At 40.5% G+C, this 26,995-nt stretch overlaps 1 protein-coding gene across 4 annotated transcripts in view; it reads right to left on the bottom strand.

Moving 5' to 3' along the window:
* The window catches only part of itga7 (integrin, alpha 7), a 61,201-nt gene extending 36,447 nt beyond the window's left edge, over positions 1-24,754 (bottom strand). For 3 of the 4 annotated variants that reach the window (XM_088337144.1, XM_088337142.1, XM_088337143.1), the window contains exon 1: positions 24,406-24,754. In XM_088337144.1, coding sequence (XP_088193270.1) covers positions 24,406-24,593 — 188 coding nt within the window. In that variant the 5' untranslated portion in view covers positions 24,594-24,754. The remainder of the gene's footprint in view (positions 1-24,405) is intronic. The other variant, XR_015850627.1, reaches the window with a different exon arrangement.
* Between the last annotated feature and the right edge of the window lie 2,241 nt (positions 24,755-26,995).

The following is a 26,995-nucleotide window of genomic DNA, read 5'->3' as shown; positions in this document are numbered from 1 at the left end:
TGCCTATCCTATAAATCCCATTTCGGGGAAATCTACTGATAACAACAGCTGGGAATGATGGGCAGTGAATCATAATGTGGGCAAAAATACGGGGCACGGCTAATGCGTCATAAAATAAGAAAAGGAGAGACAAAAACAGCTGACAGTGAGTGCAAAAACCCCTTTGGGACACTGCGGCTCACAAGCAGGGGAGGTGACAGAAAGCAATGACTTATTTCAAAGAAACATTTGTCAAAGTGAAAATTCTATTTGAATGTTGGCCTCTTGGTCCAGATAATGACTGGGGCACCACCACAATCCTTTGTAGAGAATTGGAGACTATTCATTTTGTTGATATCTATCACAAGTAGAAAACATCTTTAACTTAGCCTATCGCCTCTCCATCTGGCCCTCTATTGATTATCAGATAGATGAATGACCATTTCCGGGCCATTGACGGGGTAATCATTGGGCCTTAAGGATGATATTCACATCTGCTGTGTAAGATCTATTGTCAGTCTTACACTTATCAATCAATTGATCAGCCTATTTAGATGATTTTCAATAGGAACAATACAACACTAAAAGGTAGATGTGCTTAAGATGGATGACATCTATCTATCCAGTGTGTTTCTGCCCTTTTTGTGACGAGTAGGTCGAGTTAAGATTCTGGAACAGAGATTAAAGAACAAAATGATCAGTCTAGCATTCTCACTTGTTTGATCTTGAGCCAACCTAAAATGTATGTTTTTGTAACGAGGAAAAAGCCAAAGCTGTACTGCAAATGTAAAACCATTTGATTGATATTGAGGTAGAGTGTAACTGAAATTTGGAACATAATCATATAAATAAGCACTTTTCAGGGACTATTCCTGGAGATTCCCTAATTTAGTCAGCAACAAAGTAAAAAATCAGTCTCAGTCATTGGAGAAAACTTCGGTGATCTGAAAAAAAAATGCAATATAAAGTACCTACTATTAATGTAACACAAGCTGTTGTACACACCTCTCCTTGAAGGCTGATTACACGTGGGGTTCGATACATTGCGTAAGAAAACCACCAATGATGGTTCAAATGGAAAAACGATTATTTAGCTCGACTCAGTGGGATTACAATTGAATATAAAATTATGAAATTCAGTTCGCAAGGGTACCCCACTGAGATTCGATCTACAACTTCAGTGGAACTGTTTAAATCCAGGCTTAAAACACACTTCTATTCTATAGCTTATTAATGACCTATATTTCACGTTGACAATATATGTGTATTATTTGTTATTGGAACATCCATTGCAGCCTGGTCATCCTGGAAGGGGGATTTCTTCGTGTGCGGTCCCTTCTCAAGGTTTCTTCATTTACCTGATACTGATATTTGAGTTTTTCCTTGCCTTCATATAGGTTTTAAATCAGGGGATGGTGTAATAATAGTCTGTGGTTTGCTATAGTCTGTGGACTGTGAGACTCCTTGTGATAAAGGGCTATACAAATAAACATGACTTGACTTGACATTTTTTTTAATTCAGGATGTTGAAAACAACATTTTTAGACTAATACTGACGCATAGATCTTGAGTAGTCATCAAAACTTGATACCACACACCGATACCTTTGAAATTCCCTACTTTATGCAAAAGAATATATTTTAGGTAAAAAGGAATATGTTTAAATGGATGCATAAAAGGTTTGTTTTAACTGATTTTACCATTCCTTTGATATTAGATTCTTGAATGTTGTATGGCCACAGAAGAGCATGGTATCGGCAACCATCGCGAGAACCTCTACCTTAGCAAAGGCTGGTATCAAATCAAACCCGGGTTTTAATGCTGGCTGATTCCTTAATCTTGAGAGATTTCAAAGTGGAACGCTTTGGTTCAATTTAATTCACAATCTTCTGGTTCAAACATTCGCAATAGTGTTGAACTGTTCCGCTCAAAAGCATGTCTTTTTCCCTCACAGATAGATCGATGGTAAAACAAAAATCCAAAGGGAATATTTATTACTTGACTTCAAAACAAACCTGTCATATAAAATATTCTAATTTCCTGGTTTATATCTGCTACTGTATGGAGATGCTATCATTTTATTGATTCAACTGCAGGGACACAAAGACACAGAAAACGCATTTAATCAGAAGGTGAAGCCGGTCATGGCTTATTCATCCCCGCAGCTCGTGTTTGTGTAATACCCTCCCCCATGGTAAGAGAATGCGACTGCCGGGGTCAACCTCTCACTTTCTCCTCAAACGACCATGATGACAACTGAAAAATTAAACACTGAGAAGAACTATCGGACCATCTCGATGTGAAATCTCCACGTTTTCCTGTTCTCAGTGTAGCACCTATGGTGTTAGGCAGAGGTAAGAAAAGCTACTGGGCTAGTTCCATACCTGTCAACCTCCACGGTTCCATGCCCGTAAAAACTGTCGTATTTTCCCGTACAAAATACAAAATAATCGTACACCATATTTTTTTTTTTTTTTCGTAATGATGCATGATGGGAAATCCCCAGGCGGCAGACGCATGCGTTTGACAAATTTGCGTTTTTCCGTACAGATTTCCTTGTACGTCGTACTCGTCTTAAAATGCATAAAAAACGTACTTTGTACGGCAAAACCGTACAGGTTGACAGGTATGTAGTTCAATGTTTGATAAAATAAATAGAGGATAAATCCATTATTTGCGTGGCTTATCCTCAGTAGGGTCGCGGGGTTGCAGGGGCCCAACCCAGCTATCTTCGGGCAGTGGGCAGGGGAGACCCCAAACTGGTTGCCAGCTAGTTGCAGGCCACACAGGGACAGACAACTCACTCAGCCATTCACACCTAGGGACAATTTTGACCAGCCAATTAATCAGAATTTTGGGATATGGGAGGAAACCAGAGTGGCCAGAAAAAACCCACGCAAGCACGGGGAGAACATGCAAACTCTGCACAGGAAAGCTGGTAACTGTATTTGATCCCATGACCTCAGAACTGTGCCCCGGACGCGCTAACCACTCATCCACCAAGCCGCCAAAAAAGAGCATACACCAGAACCAAAATTAACATGAAAAAAAGTAAATTCAATGAACAATGGACACTTATTCTGTTTAAGGTGTTGGATGAGAAATCCTAGCTATGGTTGATATTGATTTACTAACCCGGTTTTATTTCTATTTTGTTTTACTGACCGGTCATTTACTCAAATTTCAAATGATAAACCTGTTATTAGTCACAAAGTGTGTTATTATCCGCAAGGAATCAAACTAAATCTTGTTTTCCGTCAGAATTTACAATAAAACAATAATACACTTCAAATTTTTCTGATTTTTTTCTGACTTTTGTTGTTCGCCAGTTTAGGGAATCCTAAATTCATGGTTTCTCAAAGTTCAGCAATCCAAGTCAAGCAAAGAAATAATCAAATTCTTCCCGCAACCTTGATGTGGAGTTCTATGATGAATCAGATCCTTGTTGGATTCCTGGTCTGCGGTAGCTCTCCACTTCCCAATCATCCAAGGAATCAAAGATTTTTTCCAGGAAAAAAACTTTGGCAAAAGCCAGTGTAGTTTTGTTTTTTCGTCTTTTGTTATTCACACTGTCACCAGGTGGAGTCAAAAGGAAGGTATTGTTTGAAAAAAAAATAGATTTTTTTTTCATGCGATGTTTTGCTATCGATTGCCATGATAATCATAGGTCCGTTCTGTCGCCTACATTGTCTTGCGTGTTCCGACCACAATGAGCAGTGATGAAAGCCGTGTTAATGGGTCTCGCTACGATATCCATGGTACATTTTTTTCAACAAAACTTTATTGAAACAAGAAATAATAAATCAGTGTCTGCCAATCAAAAAAATTATTTCATTCGATAATTTAAGTTAGATGATAAAATATCTACAACAAAATGTTTCAGATTAAATTTTAATACTTTTTAATACTTTATACTTTTATGTATTTATTACTGACTCGCTTTTTAACAGGGGTTACATCAACAATACTGGAACTGAGCTTTTGCTGACGGCGCACGTTTTCCCGCTCCGGCTGGGTTAATATTCCTGAAAGCTTTCGGAGTCTGGAAGCGATGCGTCCCGTCGAGCTTTTGTATGGGTCACGGCGAGCCGGCAGAGTGCTAAATAGACAGCCGGCAAAGAGTATTTGTGGAGAGTCTGATTACTCCAAAAGTAATGGGAAAAAACGACTCGGAAGCACTACTGAGGCTTTCATTCGAATGGGTCCAAGGAGATTTATTGACAAGAGCTACTGTAGGAAGATCAGGAATCGAGTTTGGGAATGGAGGATAAAGGAGGGGAGCTGTTCTTAACCAGAGGAAAACGGGTGAGGGTCAGCGGGGAGATTTTATCATGCTTTTGTCATGCTAATCAACAAGTCTATTCTGTGTGTGAAGGAATGGTGCAGGGACAAAGTGACACACATTTAAAAGGGGTGTCAAACTCATTCTTGTCACAGACCACTCGGTCGTTATGGTTTCCCTGAGAGGTTTGTTATGACTGTGATACAATAAAAAATGGATAATTGCCTCATTAGTTTTATTTTAGAAGTTAATTTGGAGTTTAATTCCCTAAAGTTGTATCTCAACACATCCTTTGTCAAACAAATATGTGAAATGCAATCTATATTGCGATTCTAGGCACTATTTAAAAACGGTGGTTCTCAACAGGCCCAAATCAAGAACAAATTTCCGCTTTTCAGATTTGTTACATTAAAGGATTGTGCAGTCTGAGCCAGAGATAGTGGAATATACTCAAATTTATAAAAAAATAAACGACAAACTGTCCATCAAAACCAAAACGGATTCAAACGAACCTTTCGGTGTCATATTTGACCCCAATCTGTCCTTTCAAACACACGTTGAGAATATCACTAGAACAGTTTTTTTCCATATTCACAACATTGCTAAAATTCGCCCTATGCTATCTCAGTTGGATGCGGAGATTTTAATTCATGCGTTTGTTACCTCCCGTCTCGATTACTGTAATGAACTACTCTCCGGTCTCCCGAAGTCCAAAATTAAGAGCCTGCAGCTGGTACAAGATGCTGCAGCGAGGCTTTTTTCAAGACAAGAAAGTTTGATGACGTTAACCCGATTTTAGCTAACCTGCATTGGCTCCCTGTTAGCTTAAGATGTGATTTTAAGGTTCTGTTCTGACTTGCTCCCTCATATCTTTCAGATTTAATTTCCACCTATGTTCCGGTCTGGAGCCTTTGCTCTGAAAATGCTAGTCTACTAGTGATCCCAAGAGCCAAGAAGAGATCAGCAGGTTCAAGAGCATTCTACATTCGGGCCCCAGTGCTGTGTAATGCTCTTCCCCCTGAGATTCGATCTACAGCCTCAGTGGGACTGTTTAAATCTAGTCTTAAAACACACTTCTATTCTATAGCTTATTAATGACCTATATTTCACGTTGAGAATATATGTGTATTATTTGTTATTGCAATATCCATTGCAGCCTGGTCAGCCTGGAAGGGGGATTATCTCATGTGCAGTACCTTCTCAAGGTGTCTTCATTTTCCTCATGTTGACGTTTTTGAGTTTTTCTTTGCCCTCATGTAGGTTTTAGATCAGGGGATGGTGTCATAATAGTCTGTGGTTTGCAATAATCTGTGGTCTGTGGAGCGCTTTGAGACTCTGTGATTAAGGGCATCACAAATAAACATGGCTTGACTTGACTTCTCGCATGCATTGTCACAATATAGTATGCTGGGAGGACAGGAAAAAGATAATTGGCTGCTCCCTGCCCAGTCTGGAGTACATTGCCGGCTCGTAATGCCAGAGTATTTTTTCTCTTTTTAAATATTCTCTCGTTGCCATATTATATTTGATTCGTTCCAAAGAACGTTGATGAGGAAGATAAAGAAATACTCAAAAGAAGAGTTATTGGCAATATTCTGGAAAACGTAAAGACGCACAATGTATTTAAATAGGTTCTCAGGTAAATTAAGAAAAGTTATACTTGAAATTGGGAAAATGATGTCTTTATATTGTTACTACTATTTCAGAAAATAATATTTGAAAACAGTGAAATGTTTTTATATGAACTTTTTTGTGAAAAAACCTCACAGAGACACCCGCTCAGGCGGTTCACAGGTAAAGTGAGTTGGAGACCCCTGCTTAAGATGATTTTCATATCTCATCTCATCATCTCATCTCATCTGCTGCACCGCTTATCCTAAGTAGGGTCGCAGGGGTGCTGGAGCCCATCCCAGCAGTCATCGGGCAGTGGGCAGGGGACACCCTGATACAAATATTCTCAACCTACGAGTATTTAAAAAAAATCACGTTCATATGATATTTTTCGTATTTATGCTTATCATTCCATTCAATATTGTTTTGTTTAATGAATGAAGTTTTTTTTTACCTCTTTAAACCTCTTAGTGAGCAAATTACTAAAAATAGTGAGAATGCATGATTTTTATACCGTAAAACAAATTTGGAAAACAATCACTTACATCGTACAACACTTATCTAAAAATAGGCTTTATGTCAATGGGTCCCAAACTTTTGCAGGCTGCCGCCCCCTTAGTTCCCCGGTGAATTCCTAGCCAGAGTCACAGCATTGGTTGGCCTTTGCGAACCTTTTTCGTACGGCGTGAGAATCGCGAATGCTGCTTTGAAGGAGGTTTGTTTACCTCCCAGTCCACTTGTAGATGCACCTTCTCGTCTTTTACTTGGAATCCTTTTTGACATGCCGTGTATTTTAATATGTGAATTTTTAAGGTGCTGGTACAAATTACTTGTGTTTCCCCTGGACTTAGCGTTTAGGCGAAAGCAAATTCTGCAACGGGTGTTTTTCTTCCGTTCCACCTCCGCTTCGTCAAAACCAAAATACGTCCAAACAAATGATGTACCGCCATTTTTCGTTGCAAGCTTTGTTTCCTTCTCGTTTGTTGACTCTGGGACTATGTTTACGAAGTCCGCCATGACACTCAATGAGCGCACATGGGTGGGTGTGGCATAGTGTGGCGCTTGCAAACTGAATCGCGTTTATTGGCTTGTGCTATTTTTAAAACTTGGCTCTGATTGGTCGGCGCTTTTAAAACTCAAACAGAAATAATTGTGGTTGGCCAAAACTCCATCACTCACTACTAAACCTTTAAAAAAACGCAGTGCTTAGCTGTCTCACAACTGCACTGCGTCACATTGTGATGTCGATTCTATTTCGGTTAATCGTGCAGCCCTCACGTGTTGTGTACAAATGGTCAAACAAATGTTCAAACTTCTGACTTCGACTTCGGACTGCCGCTCCCCTACCGATCCCCTAGAGCCTCCTTTTTCCTCACCGCCCCCCTGGGGGGCGCTACCGCCCACTTTGGGAACCACTGCTTTATATCAAGGGTGTCAAATTTGTTTTCTCAGAGGGGCCACATTAGCGTAATTGCTGTCTTTAAATGGCCTGATTTAACTTGGAAATGTGACTAAAATGTGATTGGTATGTAAAATAAGTTAATTACTCTTCATGGTAAAATAACTCAAAGAGGAATTTCTTATTCAAGTCACAAACATTACAGTTTAGATCAGTTTCATTGAAAAAAATATTTAGCTACACATGCACAATCTGTTATAAACTATATATATATATATATATATATATATATATATATATATATATATATATATATATATATATATATAAAACATAAAGATTGACTCAGTTTATAAATATAATAGTGACTTCGAGATTTTCTTGAATGAATTGCCTTAAATCATACATAAATGATCTTCCGAAAGAGCCTTAGAAGCTTTGGCGATTTCCATTATCCATCCATTTTCTACACCGCTTATCCTCAGTAGGGTCGGGGTAGTGCTGGACACCCTCAACTGGTTGCCAGCCAGTCGCAGGGCACACAAAGACAGACAACTCACTCATTCACACCTGTGGGAGGAAACCGGAGTGCCTGGAGGAAACCAGAGTGCCCAGGGGAAATCCAAACAGGCACGGGGAAAACATGCAAACTCCACGCAGGGAAGCTGCGGTAGCTGGACTTGAACCCTGAACCTCCCACCCGGGGGGTGCGCGCTCACCACCCAGATGTCGTGCCGCCCGTTGACGATTTCTTTATCCATCATAAAGTTCGCTTTTAATGCCACATTGTTTCTACCTGTGGATTTCGTGGACATGTTTTGCTGCAATTGTATTCTGCCTTTCAATTCTTGCAATTTCTTGCTTTACCGTACTTAGCTTGGCGTTTAGCGTCAAAAACCTGGCATAGACAGTACACTTTGTAAAACGTCACCACCTTGTAAAACAAAAGACACAACAGTTTTTCTCCTTGAAGCACAAACAAGTAATAGCTTTTTTCTCCTTAAAAGTGTCTTCCATCTGCATTGACTTTTATCTCTTTGGACATTTTCGGGATGATTTAGTTCTCAATTGCACTCTTTGGCAATCATATGGAAACACTGCCGTTTAATGGCGCGTTTTTTGTACTCGACAGGCATTGTGGGAAATTTGTTTTTGGTTCAAAGGATTCTGTTGACCGATTTATTCTAGAAACTCTAACATTTTAACAGTTTAATAGTTCTTGGCCACATGAAATTATGTGCGGGCTGCATTTGGCCCACGGGCCATGAGTTTGACACAGGTGCTCTATATTGTCTGTATTTGATCCATGCTAAATCCAACCAAATTACCTACCATTTTCGTGTGCTAAGATGACTGTGGGTGGAAATGGCTTCCTTGAAGGAGAAAATTAAACTGACCTGAAGACCCCAGCGAATGCCGACAAAGCAACACAACAATAGACGTCTTTGAAGGCCTCACAGACAAAATAGAGCTGATGATTTGTGATCTGCGGAAAGACGCGGCATCGCCCGTGCTTTCATTTCCATCTAAACAAGCAGGCAGGAAAAAGGACGCGACACTTTCATTGGATCGGATCCAGCATACGTATAATCCCGAGCTGTGGCAGTGAGCCAAACACATCTATGGAGAAGGGTGAGCTCTATAGATCATGATGCCACGGTTATGTAGATCAGCATTGACATTAAAACGTAAGTGCTCCGGTAGAACTGTAATAGCTTGATTGCATAGACAAAAAGAAGTGCTGCATTCGGAATGTCTCAGGAAGAAGACTTTTGTGAATTACTTCCAACAAAAAGCAGTTTAGTAGGTTGGCGGTTAGCATGTATGTCACACATTTCTGAGATTCGAGTCTGCCTGTGAAAATTTTGCATGTTCTCCTCGAGTACAAGGAAGTGGGAACGTATGGATGAATAGTAGATTGTCCACAAGAGCCCGCCCACGTTGACCGGTACGGGTCCAGGTCTCGCCTGGGTCATCTTGCCCACTATCCTCAAAACAACAAGCATAATAGACAAGATGGATGGATGGACCGCAGTGTATTTCAACCGTCTTGGGCATATTTGAAGTCCCCATATCTCCTTAACTATGAATGGTAGCAAGATTAAAGTTGTGACATCCATCCATCCATCCATTTATTATCGGCATAGTTTATCCTCAGTCGGGTAGCGGGTGTGCTGGAGCCCATCCCAGCTATATTCAGGCAGTGTGCAGGGGACACCCTGAACCAGTTGCCAGCCAGTTGCAGGGCAAGTTGTGGCATTTTAAACATAATCTGTTTTTTTTAGTAAGACTACTGATATTTTGTATTCTTTTCAGACCCATCAGAGGCGTTTGCTCAACCAGAAAAAGGGTTCTGCTTGGTTAAATTTGCAAGTAAGGAATCGTGCATTTCGTAGAAAATTCAGGAAGGAGCCATAAAGGAAAATCAAAATACAAGCATTAAGGGGAATCAAAATATAAGCATAGAGTGTTTTGTTAGAGGATGCTGCTTATCTGCATGAGCGCGTGACGGATGAAACAGGATGTGTGGTGCAAGAACTAGAACAAACCGTTCTAGAACAAAACGGTGACTACCCGAACAGGTTGATGACTCAGAGGCCCGCAACCACAACCAGGAGGGGCCAACACGTTATCCTGCTGTGGAGGAAAGACCCATCAGAGCGAGCTAAGGATGAATTCAGTATACACATAGCCAATAGAATTATGCTAGAATGTTTTGTTGCTGTGCTATTTGCATATTGTATAGTATAAATTAATGCTGGGCTACTCGAATGGGGGGTGCGCCTGCTGGTGGGAACAGAGACTCACAAGATTGTATTGAGAGGGACCCGAGACCCTGTTGCTTGTATTAGATTTGTGTGTTAGGAATAAATCCACTCGTGTGTGAAATTCCGGTTTCCTGATACCCTTCTATTGCAGAACGAGCACGCGTATTGTTGGATGAGTGGTGTTTGGGGAAGGTCAGAAATTGGAGTCAGATTACTAATGTAAGTGTGTATTGATAAAGTAATAATTCCAACAGCCACTAGAGAGGAAGTCCATGGTGAAATGGCATGGTCAATTCATATCGGATGGGTGCTTATGTCCAGCTAAAGGAACGGGATGTCCCTCAACTTCAGAAGGTGTGGTTAAACAAGTTGGAACTGCTTTCCAGTGTAGCCCCTGTGAATTGATCAGAAGAGCCAGTAGGGAGCTCTGGGGTCCTATGACAACTGTTTGGCGTGTCTTAGGAAACTGACTGCACATGACACCTTACAAGGTAAAGTTTGTCCAACACTTGAAGGAAACTGATGAACCAGCTCGACGTGACAATTGCATTGCAATGCAATAGAAGATGAAGATGATGGATATAATGCCTCGATTCTTTTTAGCAGTGAGGCATGGTTCCACGTAAACGGCAAAGTTAATTAGCATAACACTCCCATATGTTGTAAGGAGAACCCACATAAACTTCTTGAGCATCAGCAAAATTCCCTAAAGGTGACTTATTTTGTGCTATATCGAAGAAAGCTGTCTTAACAACCATTCTTCCTAGAAAGAGCAACAGTCAATGGTGAGACGTACCTCGACAGGCTGGGGAAATGGTTAATGAATAAACTAAGTGAGTACGAGTCTGGTGACTTTATTTTCCAACAGGATCGGGCGCCATTGCACTGGAGACCTGGGTTTAGACAGTTTCTGAACACAACACTGCCAGACAAAAAGATTGGGCAGTCTGGACAGAGTGATCACACTCAGGTCTCCAGATTTCACACCATTCTCTTTTGTGGTGATTTGTGAAAGGAGAGGTCCATGTGCCCTCTGGTCCAAGGGACGTCATCATCATTAGCCAGCATCTGCTATAAATACTCTGGTCTTTCACTTCATGTTGTTGAGTTGTCAATGCATCCTCCTCGAGATATTCTCCCCAAGCGCTTAATCTCAGGACATTCTCCTCAAGTATATTCTCTTCAATGCTATACTCCTCAAGGTTATTCTCCTCAGGGTTATTCTCTTCAAGGTTATTCTACTAAAAGTATTCTCCTTAAGAAAGTCTCCGCACCAAGATAAGATCCTCGAGTTACTCTCCCAGGACTTGCCTCCTCCGCAGTACCGATCTCATTCCTTTTGTCAGTTAGCAGTCTCATATTTTTAATCAAATAAATGCCTCCTGTTGGGGTTTGATTGCATCAACGTTTTTCGACTCTTTGTGTTCTGTGTTTGGGTCCGTCTGACATGACGTATGTTTTCAGCATTCAAATGCAATTTTTACAAACGTCTCAATTTTTGCTACAGGGAATGTATGATATTTGTTCGAATTTGCTGTCGTGATGGACAGCTGTGAGCTTGAACACAGGGAGTTTCCTGTTTTTGCCATGCGCTCTACTATTAGTGGAAGCACTTGTCATGTCAGTATAAATAGCAGATAGACGCATAACTCGCACTCCAATGCCCCCGTTCGTCTGTCAGATCCTAGCCGCAGATTTTCAGATTGTCGTGTTGCGCTGGGATGCCAGCGGACCTCCGCCAAGGCCGCGCAACAGAAGCCGATTGATTGTATGTCTTGCGGCACAAAGACAGTACAGTAGTTCATCACCACCACTGCATGGGCGTGGGCTTCTGCCGGTGGCCATCTTGACCACAACAAAGCTGCTTTGAATTTTAGAAAACGTCTTTGTGATGTTGATTTGCTCCACACGGAAACTTTGTTTGCATTTGACTGTTCGAAAATGTGGGAATAAGAAATTGAAAACAATGCTCACTACTGCTGTCTATAGGTCTGGAGTAGGAAAGCACCCAGTGAGATATCAGAAAGGAATGTCTATTGTCGCATGGGGATTCAATCCGGCTATATGTTGAAAATAAATGTAAAAAGGATTAATAAATACCTACAAATACATACATATTAATACCTAAATATATGACATACATGCAATTCATTCTTTTATTTATCTGTTCTGTTCTTTATTTTTTCGGTATATATTTTGTCATGGTTTTTTTTGTCATTTACTTTGCTGTATTTTGCCACATACTTAGTCATTTATTTACTTTTGATTTTATTATGTTTTTAGGCATTTATTTATTTCTGGATTTATTTTATCATGAATTTTGTCTTATAGTTTATCATTTATTAATTTTGATATTTATTTATTTTGTTGTGTATTTTGTCATTTATTTTGTCATGTACTTTGTAACAATAAAAAAGTATTTGTTAATAACTGATCAACCAATACGTGAAAACATCAGGGAAATGAACCCATCCCCTCGTTTGAATAACATTTTGTAAATCCAAAAACAAATAAATGACAAAAACTGACAAAATGCATAAATAAATGAATTACATACATGACGTTTTTAGAAACTACGTGTTTTATTTGTCTGTTCATTTATTTATATAGCATATTTTGTAGCTATTTATTTATACATTTATTTCCACATACGGAAGGATCGGTCCTCCTTATGCACGGAAACGTCAACTTTGTATACATTCAACCGAGGGGGGGATACAAAATTGGTGAAAACAAATCTGCCTTTCCCATGCTCATCACTGCCCTCTATAGATCTGGAGTGGCAAAAGACCCAGTGAAATGTCCAAAAAGAATGTAGGGTTTCGTGTTAGATAGCGTGAAAGAATGAAGTGTTCTGGGACTTTAAAGCAGATATTGTGATATCACAATCAGCAAGTTGGGTGCAAGCGCGACCTCAGGCTCAAGACACACACAAAGCTCGGCTATTTCCAAAGAACAGATGAGTCACTGCAGCATCTAATTACAACGCTTTGGGGCGAGATGTCTCATCATGGAGCTTTTTAGAAAGTGTCATCCGAAACTGCTTAATGGAAATGTATTATTCATACAAGGGAGTCGGTTTCCATATATTTGTTTGGTGAAACTAAGCTTTTAGAATAGAAACTATTTAATGAATGTTGAGATTTTGATTCTAGGATTGGGATTTGGGAAATCGGACTCTTTGATGTGTTTACTTTATAATGATAATAGAAAGAGAAGAAGAAGAAGAAGAAGAAGAAAAAGAAAAAGAAAACATAATAAAAATAAGAAGAAGAGTGTCCCCTGCCCACTGCCCGGAGATGGCTGGGATGGGCTTCAGCACCCCCCGTGACCCTACTGAGGATAAGCGGTACAGATAATGGATGAATGGAAGGATGAATAAAAAAAAGAAAGGAAGAAGAAGATGAAAAAGTTGAAAAAGATGAAGAAAAAGAAGATGAGGAAGAAGATGAAGACGATAAAGAAGATGAAGAAGATAAAGAAGAAGAAAAATATGAAGATGAAGAAGAATATGAAGAAAATGAATATGAAGAAGAAGAAGATGAAGAATAATGTGATAAAGAAGAAGAGGATAAACAAAAAAGAAAAAGAAGATGAAGATGATAAAGAACATGAAGAAGATGAAGAAGTTCAAGATGAAGAAGATGCTAAAGAAGATGGAGAAGAAGAATATAGAGGATGAAGATGAAGAAGATAAAGTAGAAGAAGAAGAAGAAGAAGACAATGATGACGACAATGATGACGACAATGATGACGACAATGATGATGACAACTATGACGACGACGACGAAGAAGAAGACGAAGAAGGAGAAGAGGATAAAGAAGAAAAGAAGAAGTATTTAATTTCAAAGCAGCTTTCAGGACACCCAAGCTCATTCTACACAGAACATAAAACTACAATAAAACTATAATAAAAACAAAAAACATTTACGTTTTCTTATGTCTCATTGGTCTTTAAAGATCAGAGGTTTACAACATGGTGCCCACAGGCATCTGAGTAACCCACGGACAAATTCTGAAAATAGTTCACCTGCGGCAGTGGCTCAGGAGGTAGCGCGCTCGTCTTTGGATCAAGAGATCGCAGGTTCGATTCCCGGCTCCTCCGTGTTACATGTCGAAGTGTCCTTGGGTAAGACACTGAACCCCTAATACCCCCAATAAGCAGGTTAGCACCTTACATGGCTGCACGGCCGCTATTGGGAAATGTGAAGCACACTGTAAAGCGCTTTGGGGAGTCTTGACTTGAAAAGCGCTATATAAATGCAGATCATTTCATTTCATTTCATAATAAGTCATTGCAATTTTTTAGGAAATTAGATTTCTAATAAATAAAGTTTTTTGTCGTTGACTGTGCCTATTTTAATTCTGCCTCCAATAACTGTAACCTGCTAATAACATAGTAAAACATAGTGGTAACATGATTAGGTGTTATTTAAACCATTCATTTCAAACTGGTACCCTTCACGCCAATCGGTAACGAAACTAGCTCTCGATTTCAGTAATATTGGTGACCCCTGGATTCGAAGCTTTATGTCCACCTGATTATGTTCATCGGAAACCAATTGGCTCCCTTAGTTATTGGTGTTCTGTGTAGAGCTGATTTCTCATGTCTTATCAGCTTACTTTTGTTCAAATTTACCTCCACTGCGTTTAAAGAAGAAGAATTCAGATTTTTGGGATTGCCATAATACTGACCACAAAGCGTTCCATGGAAACATAAAATGTAAAAATAGTTAACTTGGGATTTTCCAAATAATGTTGTTCTGTATGAATGAACCGAAGCAGAACAAATAATCAGAAAAATAATTATTAAAAATAGAAAAAAATATTTACTACATTTTTCCTTTCGTAATCAGTAGGGGTGGGCTGGTAATTTTCGTAATTGTCCGATACAAAACCGATGCTGATACTGTCACGAAACGGGCCAGGGAGCAGGAAGTCGGAACTCATTTGCGTAGACAATCTGTCACTTTAATTGAGAAAATAAAGTTGTCCAACACACAAACGGACCAAAATCAAAACAAAACAAAGCAGGTTCAAAGGCAGGCAAATTTACAATCTAGGCATTACTCAGATCAAACAGGCATGAACAGGTTTTCAACAAGGCTAAGCAATGATCTGGCAGCGGGCAGTTCCAAAACGCACGCTTAAGTACTCCAAGAGCAATCAGTCCAATGTGTCTCAGCCGGTGTCAAGGGGCGGGGCCAGCTGGGCGCCATGACAACCGTGCAGGACATGACAGATACTATCATTATCATTAAATAATCAAAACCCTCCCTCTTGAGTTAGTTTACAATTTTGATAAACACAGCACAAAGACTTTAGACACTAAAATGATGATATTTTTTATAAAATGAGTACAATGCAAATTTTGACCGTCGAAATATGAACATAAGTATTTGCATTACAACTGTTTCAGTAGAAAAGTCAGGAGAGCCAAACCAAAAAAAGTAACGATGTAACAAAAGTAGAAATATAACAAAGTCAAAATGACAATTATACCTTCATTTCAAACAGACTAAACAATAAAATGTAAAAGTACCGTTAACTGAATAAAAACAACCCTAATAAAACTTTTTCACAATCTTACAACCCCCTACCAAAATTATACATCGATAGTTAGAATAAGATGTCAGTATGGACCCCAAAACATTAGTATTGATCCAATCCAAATACTCGCTCGGTATCGATAATATCGATAATCGTATCGATCAGTCCGCCGTTAAGTGAAGTCTGTGGTGTTCCCGGGCTTATTTCCTGGTATTGAATCAGAAAAGTCAAACTTTCTATCATTCTTGAATGCAGCATAAGTGTTTTAGTTTTGTATTCCAACCAAAGTGAAAAAGAGAGTCAATTGAAAATGTTCTGGAATGCCTGGAGCTCAGGAGGTAAAGCGCTTGTTTTGGAACCAAGCGGTTGAAGGTTTGAGTCCCGGCTCCTCCGAGTTCAATTTCAAAGTGTCCTTGGGCAAGACAGTAGCCTATAATGCCCCCGACAAGCAAGTGGGCGCCTTGCATGGATGACTGCTATCGGCGTGTGTGTGTGTGTGAATGGGTGTGAAGTACATTGAAAAACGCTTCGGGAGGTCTTCAGTGACTTGTTAGAGCACCGTAGAAATGCAATTCATTTACCATTTGTTAGTATTGACTATGGTTTCCATTTTTCGGTTAAATCCAACTGTTTTATGCATCTTGGAATTCAGTCATTTTGCCGCTTACCGTATTTTCACGACCATAAGGTGCGCATAAAAGTCTCGGATTGCGATGTTTTGTAAGATTGTTCACAATTCCAACTAAATGGGACTTGTATGCGATCTCCTGTAACTTTTGTGCCATCTTTTGTGTGAATGCCACTATATCCTGGTTGCACGGAAGAAGACACGTGACATCACACTCAGTGCATTGTTTGCGGAAGTGCTCATGGATACTAACAACGTAGCCTATCTAGCAATTTGATATATTGTGCTACCGGAGGCTAAACAGAGTTGCCCCCCAGATATTTCACAACAGCGGCTACAGCGGAGGGCACCCGCGCCCAATCGTGTGGTGTGCCGTGTTACTGCCCTATGGTCGTGAAAATACGGTAGTTTAGTCAATAATACCTGATATCTGTTTAGGTGACAACCAGGTATGGTTCGGCTTAAACTGTGATGTAATTTCAATCAATGACAAGTGGTATAACACAAAAACAAACGTTTTTTGTCACTTAGCTCAACCCACAAACAGTGTTCCCTCTAAGCTGCGCTCGTGCGCAGTTGCGCACTGCTCGCACAATTGCGCACTGCTCGCACATTCTCAGCGCACAAGAAAATCTAGCCAGCGCACAAAAATGAAGGGGTTAAAATTACTAATTAAGAAGCGACTCAAGTCAAAGTTACAGTGCATGAAGGTAAAAATACACGGGTTCCCCTGACGCTGTGTCCTAAATGCGGTATTTTTAAGTCGAGTCGAAGTAGAACTAAGTTGAGTAAAGTTAGTAGAGTTTGTCAGGGAACCGGCTTCTTCGGTTCGGCTCACTAAAAGGAACCGGCTCTTTCGAGTCCTAAACGGCTTTTCTGGTTGTTTTTGCTTCTTTAATCCCAACATGACCAAATATTATGTAAAATTATGCACAAAATGACTTAAAGGAAGGGGGGAATCGAACAAAAAAGAAAAAAAATACCAAAATGAAAAAGTAGTGAAAAGCTGAGAAAAAAAGAAACAAAAGGAAGAAAAAAAAGAAGGAAAAATTTAGAAAAAAGACAGAAAAAAGAAAAGAAAGAAATGTAGGAAAAAAGTAAATAGAGAACAAAAAGAAAAAGTAACAGCTCGGAAAAAATAAACACAATGAGATTTTTTTTAAAGGAATTTTTTAAAAAGTAGAAAAAAAAACACGGAAAAAAGAAAAAAAGGTTTGTGTTGCATTCAAATAATTTCCAGTTATATCAAGTGAATCTTGTTGCCAACATTGTACTTCCACTAAAAAATGTGATTAAGTACAGTTCTGTATCTTACAACCGACTAAATAAGCCCCCAAAAATGTTAATATTATGCAACAAAATATATCAGGGAATAAAAAGAAATGGATATCTTGTGAAAGAATTGTAAGAACAAACGACGTTTGTAGGCCGTACAACCTTTGCAATAGTACATGAGTCAATTCATTCAAAAGAGAAAAATCATTTTGCATTGGCGGAAACTCAGCAAAATGTAACTTGATGTCAAGTTTTGGACATGTTTGATAATTAATTATCTTGCCACACTTAGGATTATGGTGGCTCACTGTTGTTTCAAGCGCTGCTCACCGACTTTGTGTGAACGCTCAGACCCGTGGAAAATTAGAGGGAACATTGCCCACAAAGATATTAACCAAATAAAACCTTTTTTGACTAGTGCGGTTACGTTTGCGCGATGGTAATTGCATCCATTCCATTGTTTGCCTTATATTTTAGACTCTTGGAATAAACACACACAGTCAAGCATTCACCAACAATATTTTAGCTAAAAATATAGTCCAGCCTTCCTTACATAGCAATGGAGTGATGTTACGAGCGGCCATGTTACGCCCCGTCCATGCCATCGCTTCCTTGACTCACGCCAGGACCTCCCTCGGCACGGCAATACGACACCTTCGACTCGAGACACTGTTTAAAATAAGATGGAACCATGTTGCGGTACGATATATATATAAAATATTACCGGTAAGATTGTTTTTCAAAGTTATCTTGGTCTGAGTATGCGACAGCAAGACTACAGCCTAGCTAAAGGGGGCCAGTTGACAGTTGAAAATAGAGGAATACTCAAAGGCACATTTCTTGTGATTTTATGCGCTTTCATACCAAACTTTAGGAATTAATAAGATTATATGATAGGATTGATGCAGAAATGTTGGCTTTTCTTAAAAATTACGTTTTTCTAGTTTGGGTTTGGGTAAACAAATGCTGAGCTGATAAAAATAAGAATTAAAATTACTATTTTTTAGTGTAATTGATAACAAAACAGTGAACTTTAAACATAAACATGTAATAAAGACCTAATAGGGAAAATAAGATAAAGATTGTCGGAATAAATAGGCTGAAATATTTACAAAGTAGTAATCGGATACTGCCCTAAGTTCTAATAGTAGTGCATTGTAATGTAGTGCAATAACATTGAGCAGCAACATATATTCCCTAATAAGTCGATTAATAAGATGTTTAGCGGCATTAGCTCAGGAGATCGAGCGCTCGTCTTGGGATCAAGAGGTCGCAGGTCCGATTCCTGGCTCCTCCGTGTTATATGTCGAAGTCTCCTTGGGCAAGACACTGAATCCCTAATGCCCCAAATAAGTTGGTACGCGCCTTGCATGGCTGACTCCCCATTGGTGTGTGAGTGTGTGTGCGCTTTTGGAGCTCTTCATTGACTTGAAAAGCGCTATATAAATGCAGACCATTTGCAACTATCAAGATATATATTTTTCACCGTCTCGAAGGCTTGTGAGGGTGGTGTTTGCGCCTGGAGAAACAGGTGGCAGCAGGGGGGAGAAGACTCCTTTATAATGTCCTTGGCTCTATTGTGGCTGTATCTTTCAAACTGGGTAGAGAGTAGCTAATTATGTTCTGGGCTGTGTTGATGACTCTCTTTATGGTTTCAATCAAGCTTCTCCCATGCAACACAACCAAGGATGTGACCAGACACAAAGTCGTAATGTTCATACATTCCAAGACATTGATCTGGAGATTAATGTTGTTTTTTTTGTCAATTAGGGTCTACATGTTCAATATCGATGTTTTCCATTGTAATTGTGTTTTTCTCATTGTCATTTTATCGTTAATTGTATCGCTATCACATGCATGCCTGAGAAAACAAATCCATAAAGAAAAGTGCCCACGGTTGTACGTACCCAGATGTTTTAACAAGATGGGAGGGTGCACAAGAATGTGGTTGAATTCTTAAAAACAGATGAGGAATCTGCATTTTAGGATGGTCAATACTCCGAAAATGTTAATTAGCTGGTTATGTCTCCTTAAAGGTGGAGGTGTGCATCACTGAAAAACATTTTGGTATGTTAGAATCATCTCAAAGTTGTTATTTCCAGTTTTATTTATTTATCCCTGGCAAACTATTACTTGTCTCTATATACTGTCACTCTACATTGGGAAAGTAACTATATCTGAAATACAATTAATGTTTTAGTTTCAATTAATCATTAATAATTAATGCAATTCATTTATCAATGAAGAAAACCAAAATTTTAAAACCCAATATTATTCCAGCGCAATTTTGGAACAATTAAATATCATTTTACGCACACTTGTGTAACTGGAGTCATCCAATTTCGTTGTTACAATATATCCCATGTTGTAACAATGACAATAAAGGCATATTCTATTCTATTCTATTCTATTCTATTCTATTCTATTCTATTCTATTTCTAGTTATTGTAAATCTACAGTAGTTTTGTCAGTCTTTATGTTTTGCTGTCTTAATTTTGTCTAAAAAGGGTTATTAGCTATGTTTTGAATTGTTTTGCATTTATCCATTAGCAATAATAACAGAATTTATCAATGTAAGATGGTTAAATGTATACAATATCAGGTAATTTTACTACAGGACTTAGTTGGTAAATTAGACTATAATGTTTTTAGTATTTGTCACTGTTGCCATGGGGCCCAATTGGCCCCACCCGTGTGGCGCCAGCTGCAGCTTGTTGACGGATTGGCTCCCTGTCAGTATTTACACTCTGTCCTGTCAGTCCCCTTTTGTCGGTCCGTTTGCGAATCTCTGTTTTTGCAAGGCAAGCCCTTTTTCGCCTGTCCCGTTCTTTTGCTCCTGTTTGTCTCCGGCTATGATCTGTTTTGATCTCGACCACGTCTGCTCTCCCGTCCCGAATTAGGACCTGTTTTGATCTCGACCCCGTCTGTTCTCCAGTCCTGAATAATGATCCGTTTTTTATCTCGACCAGGTCTACTCCCCTCTCCTGGCTTTCAACTTGTTTTCGATCCCGACCATGTTTTTGCTCTTCTATCCCGGCCACTGTGACCCGTTTTTCCGTTTCTGACACCGCCATCGCTCGCCACGGAAGTCCCACTTCCGCTTTCAGAGCGACCTGCTTCCCGCGTCCAGCAATCCCCGGATTGTGGGCGCAACCCTTTCCCTTTCTTCTAATAAAACTTGTGAGAAACGCTACGCAAGTCGGTCCTGTCTCCGTTCCAGTCCTGATAGTATTGAGTACTTCATTTTATGTAATGCAATTAAACAGAAATCTCACACATACAAGCTTTTTATTATTTCAATATTGTTCAATAAGGAGGCAGCACGGCGGCGCAGTGGTTAGCGCGTGTGCGGCACAGTTCTGAGGTCGTGCGAACCTCCTGCGTGGGTTCAAATCCAGCTACCGGCCTTACTGTGCGGAGTTTGTATGTTCTCCCCGTGCTTGCGTGGGTTTCCTCCGGGCACTCTGGTTTCCTCCCACATTCCAAAGACATGCATCTCAGGTGAATTGGCCGGTCTAAATTGTCCCTAGGTGTGACTGAGCGAGTGACTTGTCTGTCCTTGTGTGCCCTGCGATTGGTTGGCAACCAGTTCAGGGTGTCCCCTGCCCACTGCCCGGAGATGGCTGGGATCGGCCCCCCGCGACCCTAATAAGGATAAGCGGTACGGCTAATGAGATGAGATGAGATGTTCAATAAGGCTTACAATTTACCAGTATACCTCTTCATGAAATTTGAAATGGTGTATTTTAGTTTTTTCCGTAGTCAACAATGTTAAAATATCGGAAATGAAAGACTTCAATATTTCAGTTGACTTGTACTGAATCTAGAATATATGACATTCATGTTTTTGATTGTATTATAGAAAATACAGAAAAATATTGTCATTTTCTGAGACAGTCCTGTATTCCTTTAGTGAAAATGTCATTTGGGAGTGATGATATCACGATATAAACTGAATTCAACTGAGAATTCTGATCATGTTGATGAATTAAGGGCAATTGCTTTGCTTAGCTGCAGCTAGCCGAAAGAGAAATAGGAGGGGCCTAAATTGTCTCATTAGAAATTTAGAAAAGGAACAGTCATCAAAGTTGTACCGTGACTTTGAAATGAGTTTGTAAGATCATGAATTTGCTTTTCTTATCTTGAAACCAGATGAGAGAAGAGCACATTTAGAATACGCATACTTCAAATCAATACACCACTTAATGGACGTTCACAATCATATCTCTTCACAGCGCTAGCTTTGAAAGTGTAGCGAAAGAGAAAAGAACCGAAGGTCGGCTGTGAAAAGCAGTCGGAAACGAGTTGAAAAAAAATCTGATGTTAGGACGAATTACACGTCAACTTTCGGTTGCGGGAATCCCGATGACGATCAATAAAACTCAAAGACGCGTTTAATGAAACAATCGCCGATGGCTGCTGATTCATCACATATGTTCCCATACGCCCTTGACTTCCCGTTCTGTCTATTAGCCGAATGGCGGCGCACCCGCTTGAATTATGGCCCTGACAATCGCTTGGCACAACAATGCACCAAAGCAAGACAAGTTGAGAAAACACACTTGGTGCTGCAATGAAATAGCGCAGAACAGGGGTCTCCAATGTGGTGCCTGCGGCCACCAGCGTTCCTCTTAAGGACAGCGGAGGTGCATGAGGACCTGTTCTGAAAAGAGCCCACCAGTGCTGGGTCATTGTTATTATCAATCTATCCATTTTTAGTTTCCCGTTTATTCTCACCAGGCTCGTGGGGGTTCTGGAGACCATCCCTGCCATCTTCGGGCGATGGGCGGGGATACCCTGACCTGGTTTCCAGCCAGTCGCAGTATATTTATCTAGTAAAACAATTTTTTAGAGGTTCTTTTTAACCCTACTTTCTAGAATGAACTTTGTAATAACTTAGTAACAAAATTGTAATAATATGATAAATTAATATTTTAGAATATTTTTGGATGGATGGATGGATGGATGGATGGATGGATAGATGGATGGATGGATGGATGGATGGATGGATGGATGGATGGATGGATGGATGGATGGATGGATGGATGGATGGACAAGGGATATAGAAGACAGATGGCTGGATGGACAAGGGTTATCTCAGATGGATGGATGGATGGATGGATGGATGGATCGATGGATAGACAAGTGATATAGAAGACAGATGGCTGGATGAACAAGGGATATCTAAGATGAATGGATGGATGGATGGATGGATGGATGGATGGATGGATGGATGGATGGATGGATGGATGGATGGATGGATGGATGGATGATTGGACAAGGGATATAGAAGACACATGGCTGGATGGACAAAGGATATTTAAGAAGGATTGATGGATGGACAAGGCATATAAAAGACAGATGGCTGGGTGGACAAGGGATATTTAAGATGTATTGATGGATGGATGGATGGATGGATGGATGGATGGAAGGGTGGATGGATTGAAGGGTGGAAGGATGGATGATGATACCCAGTTAGCTACCATACTCAGTGGATGGATGAATGGATGGATGGATGGAAGGATGGAAGGATGGGGCGGCAGTAGCTCAGGTAAAGCGCTCCTCTCGGGATCAAGAGGTCGCAGGTTCGATTCCTGGCCCCTTCGTGTTATATGGTGAAGTGTCCTTGGGCAAGACACTGAATCTCGAATGCCCTCGATGAGCACATAGTTGACTGTCTTGCATGGCTGACGCTGCCATCGGTTAGTGTAAAAGGGAAAGTGTGAAGAGCTTAGGGAGGTCTTCATTGACCTGAAAATCACTATATAAATGCAAAACATTAACATTGACATTAAAGATGGAGGGTGTATGATGATACCAAATTAACTCAGCATTTAGCTGGATGGCTAGCTCCATAGAAAGCGAGACAGCTAGTTAGCCATTTCAGAACTGTGCCGCAGATGTGCTAACCACCTAGCCGCAGTGCCTCTGACCATGTCATTGTAATTGTAACAAAGCTGCTAAGGAGCATTTAACAGAAAAATGAGATAACATAAAACCATCCACCTTAAATGTATTTCTTTTTTACCATGTTAAAATTTTCTTTCCCTCCACTGTTCTTATTTTCCAAACCTGTTTCTCCAAGCAAAACGAGGGTGGTGATAATATTATTTATATAAATACATACAGCATTTACTTAGATAATGATCTAAGTATATATATGAATGGACAAAAAATAATTAACATCACATGATTCAGATATTTTTAAGGCCAGCAGAGAAAGCCTTGCAAGCCCCGATGGCCCACCACTGTCAAAGATCTTTCAGACTGTTAACCTGATAAACCTGGTAGATTAAAAAAAACAATTTTTATTATTATTTTATTTTATAATATATATATATATATATATATATATATATATATATATATATATATATATATATATATATATATATATATATATATATATATATATATATATATATATATATAAACATACTTAAGGAAAGGAGTTGAGATCCGATCACCATCTTTGAAAGGAAGTTAGTTAGGTTACCCTAGATGTGAAAAATGCCAAAAAAGCTGACACAGCACTTTTGGTATTGTTGACTTATCCTTTTTTTCCCCCAGAAAGACATTCCACTCTCCCAGGCCAGAACCACATTGAATACCAACACCATTTCAAGATTTTAGTTCTCCATCTGAACTCAGTCTTTGGGTTTTCCATTCTCATATGCCAATGACCCGGCCAAAAAGGGAAAGGACACTCAAAAATGGTTCCACGTCTAAACCCGGATGATGCTCCCATGGTGCACGAGCATTTTGGTTTCTGAAATCTTTGTAATGACTCTATACAGACCTTCACCCTGACTACTAAATCACTTTAGTGAGTTCCATCTGAGACCAAGTTGTAAAAGAAGAGAAAAAAACACTGCAGGGTTGAAACAGGTGCAGGCGCAAGTCGTAAACTCACCAGCTCCGAGGTTCTGGTGTGAGCTGCTGATGCAGAGCGAGCGAGAACCCGAAAAAAGTCCCTCGGTCCCCCAGCTTATGCAGCGCGTGAGTAGTATCCAGGTTGAAAGCCCCCACGTGCTGCAACACAAGGAGACCCAACAGGAGACCCAACCTGCTGCTCCTCAAACCTCCACCAAAACCTGCCATGCTGAAGATTAGGGAAAAGATCTCCGGTGGAGGAAATCCTGGTCCCGCGGCGGGAAATCCTCTTGTTGTGGCTTTTCGTTGCAATCACAGAGAAAGTGGGGTGAGTTTGGAGGGGTTTGAGGTAAGAGGGGGAGCAGGCTGGGTTCGGTGCGCTCCCGTCGGCTTCCAGAGTGCAAGTGTGTAATACGCCTCCTCCCCTCTCCTCCTGCTCTGTGCACCCGGGGGAGACGAGGGAGGACAAGTGCCCTGAATAGCCCTGCTCTCTCTTCCCCCCTCCATCCTCTCTCTCTCTCACATACTCTCACACACAGATACACAAGGACGCACACACACCCTCTCTCAGCTGACAGCAACACTCAAAAGACTGCTGCCAAAATACCAAGCAAGGTTGTCAAGGTACTTGGAGGCAGTTGAATAGAAACACAGTGTCTGAAGGAAATATATATATATTTATATATATAAATACATCAGGCTGTTTTATTTATCTGCTGGATTCACACGGTCTGACTTTTTTGAGGAAACAAGATCTTTGACAGTCCATCTGGGCCTGCAAGGCCTTCTCTGCTGGCCTAAATATATCTGAATCATCAATCTATCCATTATCTGCAACGCTTATTCTCAGCAGGGTCGCGGGGGTGCCGGAGCCCATCCCAGCTTTCTTAGGGCAGTGGGCACGGGACACCCTGAACTGGTTGCCAGCCAGTCGCAGGGCACACAGGAACAGACAATTCGTTCACTCATTCACACCTAGGGACAATTTGGACCGGCCAATCAACCTGACATGCATGTTTTTGGGAATGCGTAAGGAAACCAGAGTGCCTGGGGGAAACCCATGCAGGCATGGGGAGAACATGCAAACTCCACATGGGGAGGTTGCGGTAGTTGAACCCTCAACCACTCCACCTTGAGGCTACACGCTAATCACCCATCCACTGTGCCGCCAAATCTATAACTTTCATTGTTTAATTCCTCCATCCATCCATTACCTGCACCGCTTATCCTCAGTAGGGTTGCGGGGGTGCTGGAGCCCATCCCAGCTATCATCGGGCAGAGGGCAGGGGACACCCTGAACTGGTTACCAGCCAGTCGCAGGGCACTCAGAGACAGAAAACTCACTCGCTTATTCACACGTAGGGACAATTTGGACCAACCAATTAACCATCTGAATCATGTGACGTTGATTATATTTTCTCCATGAATACGTATTGATTAATTCCAATTCATCTCTCAGCTTCCCATTATTGCTTTACCCCTGGTTGTGCTGCTTCCAGGTGTGTGCTTTCATCTCATCTCATCTCATCTCATTGGCTGCCCCGCCTATCCTCAGTAGGGTCGCGGGGGTGCTGGAGCCCATCCCAGCAATAATCGGGCAGTGGGCAGGAGACATCCTGAACTGGTTGCTAGCCAATCGTAGGGCACACAGGGACAGACAATTCGCTCGCTCATTCTCACCTAGGGACAATTTGAACCGGCCAATCCACCTGAAATGCATGTCTTTGGAATGTGGGAGGAAGCATTTCAAGTCAAGTGAAGTCAAGTCATGTTTATTTGTATAGCCCTTAATCACAAAGAGTCTCAAAGGGCTGCACAGATCAAAGACTATTGCAAACTATTATTACAGACTATTATGACACCATCCAAGGTGTCCAAAGATCCCAATAACATTTAAGGGTGGATGCAAAATGTTGGCGATCTATAAGGAAGTCAGAAACCTCGTATCAACTACACATGAAAACAGATGCAGATATGTGAGAGATAATGGTTATTTAGAGGATATACAAATGAATGACCCAACACATCAAATTCACGAAACAAGTGGTGCCATCGCCACCCGTTATAACTCTCCGGCGAGGAACATATGCAAACTTCATCACAAGCCTCGCAAACCCGATACACTGGATCACAAACTGCATCTCTTATTCAGTCATTAGTTCTTGCCAGGGGGCGGAAATTTACCTGGAAGGCCTCTACAATCAGTTCTATCGATGAAGCTGTTGCTTTAGCCAATCAGACTTCAAGTTGGCAAAGCCAGGGCCTTCTAGAAGGCCAAGGGAAACATCAGCGCAAAGTATGATTGGCCAGAGGGCAGTAATAGACTAAAGTGATCACACCACCGTCACTTGAAGATGAATTACGGACCCTGAAATGAAAGGGGGAAGAAAAATAGTGAACTTGTTTTTATTGTTTAATATCTCGTGCATCCATTCAATATGGTTGGTGTGAAGTGTAAAGGAGAGGCGAGTTGTTTCTTTTGAAAGGAAAGTGGAATAAGAAAGCTTGATGCGGTTGAGAAAATGGTCGGAAAGCTTTTTTTCGGCCACTTTTTGCAACGGAGGAGGAAGTCGCATAACTTTTGAAGCTCATCTTCCAAAAGTAAGTTTAACTTAACTTGATTTATCTTT

The sequence above is a fragment of the Urocampus carinirostris genome, chromosome 6 (genome assembly GCF_059441175.1).
Source record: "Urocampus carinirostris isolate Australia breed hairy pipefish chromosome 6, RoL_Ucar_1.0, whole genome shotgun sequence".
Classification (NCBI taxonomy): domain Eukaryota; kingdom Metazoa; phylum Chordata; class Actinopteri; order Syngnathiformes; family Syngnathidae; genus Urocampus; species Urocampus carinirostris.
Note: the sequence above shows the minus strand (reverse complement) of the source record. Positions and strands in the feature narration are given on the sequence as shown.